The following is a 10,845-nucleotide window of genomic DNA, read 5'->3' on the forward strand; positions in this document are numbered from 1 at the left end:
TGTTTGATATAATATGAGGAGTTGACATTCATCCCCACACAGTCTGGGCAAGTAGAGACGCAGCCTAATCCAAGGGCTTGTGCTTACACATGTCCTACAAATAATAATAATAACATAATAGTACTAACACTGGTGCTACGTTTGGAGCTTGAAATGAGCAGTGACATCTCTCCTGAGGAGGTTAAGCAGCTCAGCTCGGGAGGCTGCACATTTGCATAATGAAGATCAGAAGTCACTGCCTTCTACAGCTCTCTCAGTACCAGGAGCCTGGTGCCCTTGATTCAGGGACACCACAACCTACTGTAGGCGGTCCTGTGCAGCGATTCTAATCTTTGCCTTGTATGTGAAATATCAGGCTTTTTTTTTTCTTTTGGTGTGGGAGAACAACAAATTATGTTTCTAAATGAGAAGGTGCTGTGTGTAACAGATACTGCAATCTGAAAGTGCAGAGGCAGCGTCTCTGACCCATGGAGCTAACCTAGCTCCACTCTATTTCTCCAGCCTATCAGCTGATGGGAAAACATCACTCTAGATATAATAATTAATCATTAGTCACCATGGGTATCCCCATTGGTTCCCTGCCTCTCAAGCAACCTTGCCTTGTCTGTCTATAAATCAAATAAATGCATTCTTTAATGTCCCATAGAATATATTTCCAGGCAGCCTCTTTCCTCTATAAAGTAACAAAACACTTTGGGAGGGAAAAATAACACCCTGTTATCAGCAGAGAGAGAAAGATGTTCCCAGGGTACCATTTGGAGCAAGACCAGACAGAGGAGGTTGTGGGGATGCTGAATAAGTCTCTGCGAGACACTTAGTGTCCCTTAGCTGGGTAGTGAGATGACAGTGGGCCTCGCCCTGCCATGGGCCCCACGGACACACATCCTTTGTTCTCTCTCTCCTTACAACCCTTTTGGGTCCAGCAGCAGCAGCTGTAGGTAAATCACCCCAGCACATGTTTCTGCTCCATTCCAGACTCTTTCCAGAGCTGCAGAAATATTTGCAGCATCCAAGAGGCTTGCTAAAACAAATGAGCCACCAAGTGTGGTGGAAAGGCACATGGGTCTGGAAATCGGGGAAGATGGAGGAAGAGAACTCCAGCTGCCAGGCTGTGGCCTTGTTCCCACCTGTAAAGAGGAACGTGCTCTGCCTGTGCTTGCTGGAGCCTTCTATTTCAGGGCCTCAAGGCAAAGAGAAGGGACAGCCAGGGAAGAAGTGGGAAAACAGCAGCTTTTGATTATCTTACTGGGGTCTTAAAAGCTAACTATCAGGACTGGGGATGTGACACACAAAATCCTTGGTTTGATCCCTCGAGTGGCACAAACTAGGCACGGTGGCATATGCCCGTAATCCTAGGAGGCATGTAATCCCAGGAGGCACGGTGGCATATGCCCGTAATCCCAGTCCTTTACAGGAGGAGACAGGAGGGTGAGGATTAGGTTCAAGGCCATCCTTAGCACAGAACAAGTTTGAGTCTGGGAATTGGGGAAGATTTTGAAAACTCTAACAAGAAAAATAATCCTTTCTTTTTAAATTTGTGACTGACCATTATCTAACTCCCTCTGTAGCCCAGGCTGTCCTCTAACTCGCACAGACTTGCCTACCTCTGACCTCTAATTCCCAACTGCAGGGATTAGAGACATACACCACCATGCCTGACGTGATCATAAAGATTCGAATTTTAAAATTCTGTATCCAAACTTTTCCACCCTTTCCACAAGGGTGGGGCTGATTAGAAAAAGCAGCTTCATTTTAGAGCCTAAAATTATATTACACATGGTAGCCCGGGGGTGGGGTGGGGGGAGACAGACAGAGACAGAGAGAGAGAGAGAGAGACAAAGAGAGAGACAGAGAGAGACAGAGACAGAGAGAGACAGGGACAGAGAGAGACAGAGAGAGACAGAGAGAGACAGAGACAGAGAGAGACAGGGACAGAGAGAGACAGAGAGAGGGACAGAGAGAGACAGAGACAGAGAGAGAGACAGAGAGAGAGAGACAGAGAGAGACAGAGAGAGACAGAGAGAGACAGAGACAGAGACAGAGAGAGACAGAGACAGAGAGAGACAGAGACAGAGAGAGACAGAGACAGAGAGAGAGCAACTGTCCTCGTACTGTCCAGTACAGTGCATATCTGGCAAAAGAGGACACTTTTAGTTGTTTCCAGTTGAGAAGAAGAAGCTACTGGCAACTGTGAGCCTGAGACCCGGTTCCTAGACCAAGTATATTGCTGGACATGCTACAACACCAGGACACCCCTCCCCCATCTCAATAAGCTTCCAGCCCCCAACTGTTAAGAGCATAAAGGTTGAAAAACACCATGACAGACTATAAACGGAAAAGAAAACAAACAAAAACCATGCTTCCAGGTGAGCCTGTGTTCCTGGGAGGTGCGCTTCAGCTCCAGCTCAGAAAACCAACAGAAGCCATGCTTCCAGGTGAGCCTGTGTCCCTGGGAGGTGCGCTTCAGCTCCAGCTCAGACTGGAGGTGAGGTTCGAGAACCTACAAGAATCCCCGGAGCCCTGGTCTGAGACACAAGCTTATCTCCTGCCCTGGAGACAGCTGCCCACAGATCTTTAACTCATTTGGGTGAAGGAAAACTTCCCAGTTCTGTTGCCAAGCATCCCAGAGCTGCTCAACGTACATGGTGTCCAAAGTCAGTGCACACCAAGAGTTCTTCCTAACAGTACAGATGGCGAACATATCCATCCGCTACAGTTACTGATAGTTTGCTGTGTGTTAGAGAAATGCAGTAGGAACTATGTACTGGGATGTAGCAGTGAACCAAAAACGCCTCACCTCTGGGAAACTCTCTGGCCTGTGGCGTGCTAAGAACACAGCCAGGTAAAAATCGGGGCTAGGACAGAGACAGGGGAATTGAGAAGTGACTTTAGGGCTGGAGAGATGGCTCAGCTGTTAAAAGCTAGGCTCATAACCACATACATAAGACATGGGGCTGTGGACAAAGGGGGTCACTAATGAGGCAACAGAACAACAAGGTGCTGAGGATTTGGGGTTTAGGAAATAAAATTCCAGACAAGGATTCAAGAGCAAGAGAGAGGGACAGAGCTATGTGGTCCTCAGGGTATCGTGGCTGCTCTGGGAATGTGTGCAAATCAGCAGCAGGCAAGGACCTGTTCAGCCCCATCAGATGTTCACATATTATTCTGAGAGAAATGGAAATCCATTAACGATGTCAAAGGCAGTGACATTGCTGACATTTAAAAGTGAGTTTTCCTGGCAGCCGCATCACTAGGAAAGGAGGGGTGGCTGTTGTCGTTGTTGTTTTAACGTTTAGCATTTTCTTTTGCGTTTAGAATATCAGATAACCAGAGTCTGAGGAGACGAAAACACAAGGGCCAGGGTTCAGTCCTCAACACCTGTCTAGAAAGCTAAGTGTGTAACGCACATGTTTAATCCTAACACTGGGGAGGTACGGGTAGGAGGGGCCTTGGTGCCCAGTGGCCACCAGCCTAGACTAGCCAGCAAACTCCAGGCCACTGAGAGACGCTCTCAAAACAAGTGATGGCACTGGACATTGTTCCCTGGCCTCTATATACATGTGTCTGCACTCTCTCTCTCTCTCTCTCTCTCTCTCTCTCTATATATATATATATATATATATATATATATATATATATGCATACCCCCACACCACACAAACACACATTCATGCATACACATGCACGTACACACATGCAGAGATAGACACCACATCACACATGCACACGCCACACACATACACACACACACACACACACACACACGCACGCACGCATACACACATGCACACATGCACAGAATAACCAAAGCACTCAAACACTAAACTCTAAGTCTCACGAAGCTCCACCTGACACAGGGAGAGACTGTTGCAGACACACTGCAGCCCCGTGACCAGCCAGAGCTGGGTCATCTTAAAAAGCAGAGTTCTTGGGTTTCATGCTCCCCACTGGGAAAAGAGATTCCCAGCATGCACCACTTTCAGGACAGGGAAAAGCTGGGAATGTAACATCAAAATATTCTACATTCCAGAGAGTCTGGTTAATACCAAGCAGTCCAGGCCTCCGGGAGGGACTAATCATCAACTGTAATTCATTCATAAATCGCCAGCCCACCCCAGACAGCTTTGAAAGAAACTGTGGCACTTGATTAAGTAGTTATAGCTTGGTGACCTGTTTTTTGGATTAATTAATTTTTTAAAAAAGAAACAAACACGAAAACAGCAAATAATGTAGACTGCCTCAACAGGGGCACAGATCAGCAAAGCTACAGAGTACATGGCTACAATTTACCAAAACTGTATCCACAAAGCACAAGCAATTAGAAATGTCAGACCCACCCTTCCCCCTGAGCTGTGGACATTAAGTCAGCACAATAGATATAAAAGCATTTGCTTAAAATAGTTTTCAGCAATTGGTGTTCCAATATTCTTCCTTAAATGTGTGTTTAGCCCCAAACCTTCTTTCTTCCAAGAAAATGTTGGCGGAACAATTCTGTAGCTGCTCTTACAAGGCAAAAAAAAAAAAAAAAAAAAGCTATTTTAAGATGTTGCATTTTGAGTCTTTTGACTTAAAAAAAAAAAAAAACTTTTAATGGCTTTGTGCTTTAGTAACAGCCTTCAGATTAAGTTTGCACTTCCTATTCCCTGGCCTCAAGGGATTCTCTGAGCCAAATTTAGAGGACCTTCAAAATCGCAGTGACCAAAGGGCTTCCCTAATGTTCTACAGGCTTATGGGCGCCAGCTGCCCTTCTCAAAAGAGAGCCTAAGTTGGAATGCGTTAGCAAGAGTGTCTGCTCCATGCAAGAAGTGCAGCCACTGGCACCAGGAAGACTCGGCAGCATGTCAATTGGGCCTGGTTATATACCTAAGCTTATCTGTTAATGACGCCTCTTCCTGTGGCTGGAACTGAACACCTAGCAAATAAAACGTACGGGCAGTAAGACTTATTTTGGCTCACAATGTGGAGGAGTTTCAGGCCACACAGCAGTGAGATTAGCGCAGAAGCCCTGGCCGTAGAAACATGTGGCAGAGACTACCCATGGTCAAATCACTGTAACTTTAATGGCCCACATTTAGACAGCTACCTTCACCACCCAGGTCCACCTTTTAAAGGCCCCAAAGAGTGTCATAAGCAGGAGATGGAGCTTTGAAACCAGGAGGCCCCGAGGGACATCTAGGATTCCAATGTCAACTCTAAAATCCGGGGATTTCACTCATCTCCCGGCTGCTCTGTGGGAGAGCTGATTCCAGGCATTCCCCAGGGATGAACAACCCCTTCTTATACTGTGACATGGGTACTCGGGGTAGAGATGCAGTCTAGTTGGAAGGTGCAAGTGAATTAAAGAGAGTTATAAAATCGCGCTTTCACGGCCCATTAAAGTGAAATATATTATGCGCACCTCTGAACCTGGCCTGGTCCTGTGGTTTACTGGGACCAACAGTGCTCGTAGTGACATAAATAACATTGTGAACCACCAAGGCCAAGTCTTAGGAGAGCTGAACTTCTGGTTTTGTGGACTTGGAACCTTTCCTCTGAGAATGTATCAGTCAGTGTAAGAAGCCACAGAAAGGACCTCAGCTGCTCCCATCAACAGCCAACAGGAGCTCTCCAGGGGAGTGCTGGTAGACACAAGGAGAACTTCCCAGTCCCACCTAGGTGGCCCCAGAATCAGAAAAGACATAAGTAGTAGAGTCAGACATAATGGCACACAGCTGTACTTCCTGAGCCCAGGAGGGTGAGGCAGGAGGACTGGTACAAGTCTAGACTACCTAGTGATTCCAAGCCATGGAGTGAGACACTATCTCAAAAATAAAGGAGAATCGTGGTGCCTACTACTTGTCACAACGTGCCATGTTCTGCATGTTCTGTGTCAGCAGATAACAATGCTCTAGAGCTTTCTATTCTCAACAAACACAGACACTCACACAGAGAGAGACACACACACAGACACACAGACACAGACACACACTCATACTCACAGACAGACATACACACAGACAGGCACACACAGACATACAGACAGACACAAAGATACCCATACAAACACACAGACACTCACGTACAGATAGACACACAAACATAGCCACATACACAGACACATAAGCACACTGAGACACACACACACAGACACTCACACACAGAGACAGACAGACAGATACATAGATTCCCTCTTGCACAGGAAGATCTCAAAAGTGCTCATGAACGGCACCCATGTGACGAGGTCAGGTAAAGGCACACCAGGGGGTCTGAGGACAGAGGGAAGAAGAATACATTTTTTGTTAGATGTGTAGAGGGGTACTTGGCCCTCACTGGAATAAAATATGGTTGGTTCTCTCCACAGCATTCTTAGAGCACATTCATTTGTGAACATGCAGTTTACCTAGGTTTTATGTACCGAGCACTGCCTCACCCACATGCAGGAGAGCAGAGTCTTTTGGTCACTACCTAAGGAGCTAAATTCAGCAGTAAAAACCAAAGCAATACCTTTCCCACATCTGGTCTACAGAGTCTTTGCAGCTGAGTGGGGCACAGCGAGAGTGTTCTGTTCTTAGAACTTCATGAGCCCGTGCTCATCCAGTTAGGAGAGCTAAACGCAAGACAACAGTTCCATCACCTTACTATTAGGACTTGGGTGGAAGACAAATATCCTGTCCTAACTGGTGGGTTTTGTGTCTCCGTATTAATACAAATGGCCACTCTGGAATGTGTCTACTTCTGCTTCCAGCTAATCCCAGTGTGTTGTCACACACAGACACCAGTGTGCATGGTCTCAGAACCTGGCGCTTTGGCACTAGGCAGTACCTGTACAGCCCTTGTCAAACCACACGAGCTTCACAAAGTCAGGAGAACAAATCGTCTTCATCAACGATGCTTTCTTCCCCAGATAAGCCAAGTAATGGTTGGTCATTTTTAGTCTCACCTTTGACAAAATGCAGCACGCCTGCCAGCTGCTAGAAGCCACACGTCCTTCATCACTGTAAACGCTGGGGAGTCCCACATCTGCTGCACCTGATGGAAAGTCCCACATGTGCTTCACCCGATGGAAAGGCTTGCTTGTTCCATTCTGGGGCTGGGGCTGGGGCTGGGGCTGGGGCTGGGGCTGGGGCTGGGGNTGGGGCTGGGGCTGGGGCTGGGGCTGGGGCTGGGGCTGGGGCTGGGGCTGGGGCTGGGGCTGGGGCTGGGGCTTGCAATGCACAGGTACATTTCTCAAGCTGTGCTCTACCAAGCGCTCTAAAACTGCTTGCTCTGGATATGCCCCACAGTGACTGATCCAGGATCCTGTGCTAGCAGACAGACAAACTGCCCTCACCTACACCTGCTTCACTGAGCCAGACCTCCAGCAAGTTTTGGAACTCTGGCTTTGAAAAGAGTTTGGGTGGTTTAGAGAGACGTGGGGAGGAGTACAAATCTTTCTTTCTTGCAAGAGCTAAACCCCAGCACAACTTTTTTCAAAGGGTTAGAGAAGACAAGGCTGAGACACCATGGAGGACAGAATGTCTAGTTCTGCAGGCACCTTAAGGCAAAAGAGGAAGCTTTACGGCCACAGGAGTCTAGCTAATGAGCAGGTTATACAATATTCATTCTGTCGACTTTAACTCTTCAAACAGAACGTCTAATTGCAAGAAGGAAAAAAAGAAGCAAAATTACAGACATTAAGACAACAAAGCTGGAGAGGAATTCCCTCTGTGGATAAATCTGCCCTTTTGCTGCTTCCTGAGCTCGCTACACACTGACAGCAGGCACCATGGGGACTTGGCCTCATCAGGAATTCTCATTAGCTCGTTTTTTGACTAAGACACTCTGTGGAGCCACCGAGGGGCCCAGTCCAAGGGTCTCTTCAGAGGACAAGGGTCTTGCTCCCTACAGAGACACTGTTATCACCTGCCCTTCTGTCCCCATCGCCAACAGCATCTACTGTAGGCTCACTGGAGGACACTTTCTGTCTGCTTGTGGCAATACTGAGGACACAGAAAGCTAAATCCTGCAGCCAGGGCCACACCCAGGGTGACTGACAGGCAAATCGGGATTTCCAGCTGTGGGGTCCTGAGCTGCATCACCTCAGGCCTTAGGTCAGTCTTGCTAAGGTATCCCATACCACCCTCTGCAGTGTCTCCTCCACACTCTGCTCCCTGTGCTGTGTCTCATATAAAGAGCGATCAGAAGCCCTTGAGGGGTCTGACCGGCTCCCAGATGTGCCCGAGGTACAGAAGTCAGGGCTTGGAGTGGCCTTGGCTCTACTCACAGTGAGACCAGACCTGCTGAGGCTCTGGAATACGAGCAGTGTGTGGAGCAGGGCCCATTACAGACCTATTAGAGGCTGTCATCTTGTCCTACAAAAGAAAAATCATGTGAAAGGAGCAGATCTTCACCCAGTTTGCAACTAGGTGACTTGTATTCCACCAAGAATCCCGGGCAGCAGTTGAGAAGCTAGCTTCTTGCTTGCTTAAGAAGAATCAGATTAAAAAGCTAAATAGATAAATATGTATATGTTACTGACAGGGATGGGTTGCTAATGGAAACCCCACTAGAGCACAGGGCTACTTGCACGAACAAACTTGAGGTCTTTTAAGAGGCTCCCAAACTCAAACAAAGGATTATATCATTCATGGTGAGAACATTGAAGATACTTGTTTATTATAGGCCATAGCAGTGAGGAACATTTATTATTACTGTAGGTTCCAATAATTTTAAGTGAGAATACTATACCACATTTTATTTGGTGTACCTTCTGCAGTGTCAAAGAGAAAATGAATCTTCAGGATGTATATTTTATATTGCCCATTGATCTGACCACTGGTACCACCCAATGTTTTGAGGCTAGTTTTATAAAGGTGGGTAAAGAGGAAAGAGAAATTATTAAGCAAAGCTAAGTTGGAAAACAAATCACTAAAACCAACAATTTTCTACAAGTTCCAATAACTCCAGAGACACTGCATAGACTGGAAAGGCTGGTATTGATTAGGACAAGGGCACTGTGCATCATACATTTGCTTTCTTTCTGGTTTTGGCTGCTCATCTATCAGCTCCTTCCCAGCTGGACACTCCCCACTCCAGGGCTAAAATACCAAGTCTCGCCTCCCACCATGCACACTCTCACCTGCTCACCCTTATCCAAGGGCAGGCAGGTTTCCAAAGAATCAAAGCTCAGATCATTCTGAGTCCTTAAGGAGGAGGAAGGGAATTAAAAGAGTGAAAGGGACCATAAAGAATCTGAAACAAAAGGCTATCTTTTCTCTTTCTTCTGTGTGTTTTGATGAAACCAGATTTCCCTGGTATAAATCCTGAGTTTGGATACAGATGCCAGAAAGGAGAGTAGGGGGAGGGGTGTGAGAAAGCAAAGAACTCATGAGTATTGCCATTTGTTTAGTACTTAATACAAATGTATACATTGACACTTTACATTAAAAGTATATTTCAGATACTAAAAGTGTAGTCTATTTATCCCACACATCTTAGGGTTCAACTTCTCTGAGTTATTATCATACCCAGCTCTTCTAGCCAGTAGCTCTATTTCTACGAAGATACATCACACACCTAATGATAAATTTGTCCATCATCTTCTTTTTCCTTTCAGACTCCTAAACAGCTAAGTGGTTAGCCCTGTCCAATTCAGTCGTCCAACCCATCAGCTATGATCTATGATGGGTGCTCAGGATGGAAACATCACGGTCTAGGGACCCTTTTCTGAGAGTCACAAGCATCTCTAACTTATAGACATCCAGGGATAGTTGTAGGATTGGGTTGATCTCTCTACTGAGTTGCTGGCCATTGCTGCTTACAGTAAATGTGTGTGAAGGTGACTGAGATAGACTCTCTGTATCCCATGATAACTTTGTCACTCTGATGCTAGAAAGAGCATTGTCCAGATGTTCACATCTGTTGTAGAAATTACTTTAATCCCTGCCCAGGGTTTCTACCCCCCCTTTGGTTATTGAATTCCCAGATAAAAAATGCACACAGCCTTTATATTTACAATAAGCCCCAAATAGCACAAAGCTGGGTAGCTGCCTACCCTCCAAGGTGTTAGACTATACTTTTCTATCCATAGCCCCATGTTCCATCTGTCCTTCTCTTAACTCCAATAGGCTAGCCCTCAGGGCCATATTTTTATGGCTCACCTAATCCATGGTAGCCTCTCCTTCTTCCTGCCTGCTGCTTCTCTCTTTGTGGTTCTTCTCCAACTCCAAGCCTGTGAAACTCAAACCCCGCCTATGTCTCTTCTGCCCAGGAAGGGCTGTTGGCATTTTTATTTATCAGTCAGAAATAACTTGGAGCAGGGTCACAGGGACTACATGCAGACTCCAGGTCTTGGGAGCTCACACTTGGCATTGTAATAGACAGTGAAAGATAAAACCCTCAACACTCGTGTAAGGACAAAAGCAAAGACATCTTAGAATTTCTATATAAAAGATAAGCAGGCACTGGGAACCCAACAGAGACCCGAGGACACCTCACAAAGACAGGGAAGCATTTCATCCACATTGGCTGATGCAGTCAACTATGGTAATGATAAGAATCCAATATGTTTTCAGGATGGTCATAAATGAGAGTAACTAAGAAGTGTCGTCTGCTACATTCTTTCCAGTAGTGACAAGTGCCAACAGGCCCCAAAAACCTGGGCGCTGTCCCGAGGCAAAAAGTTCAGGGAAACTCAGTTTCCTGGAATGGTGGCATTTTGTATAACGAATGCTCCAATGTCCTTGCTTTAGTTGGAAAACAGATCCATGTGCTTTCCCTTAATACATAGCCATATCAGATCCTGGGCAGTCAGTCCTTGAGCTGACCCTTGGGTCTAGGCAGCTAGTCACTGCCCTACATAGGAATTTATCACTCTCTAGGAAGAAG

The 10,845-nt window shown here is 46.3% G+C and overlaps 1 protein-coding gene across 1 annotated transcript in view; it reads right to left on the bottom strand.

The window, feature by feature from the left end:
• Positions 1–6,790: 6,790 nt before the first annotated feature.
• Reeld1 (reeler domain containing 1) overlaps positions 6,791–10,845 on the bottom strand; it is a 24,818-nt gene continuing 20,763 nt past the window's right edge. The window contains 6 exon segments of the mRNA XM_029532717.1: positions 6,791–7,008; positions 7,882–7,936; positions 7,938–8,134; positions 8,243–8,330; positions 9,098–9,158; positions 9,634–9,771. Coding sequence (XP_029388577.1) covers positions 6,791–7,008; positions 7,882–7,936; positions 7,938–8,134; positions 8,243–8,330; positions 9,098–9,158; positions 9,634–9,771 — 757 coding nt within the window.

The sequence above is a fragment of the Mus pahari genome, chromosome 20 (genome assembly GCF_900095145.1).
Source record: "Mus pahari chromosome 20, PAHARI_EIJ_v1.1, whole genome shotgun sequence".
NCBI classification, from domain to species: domain Eukaryota; kingdom Metazoa; phylum Chordata; class Mammalia; order Rodentia; family Muridae; genus Mus; species Mus pahari.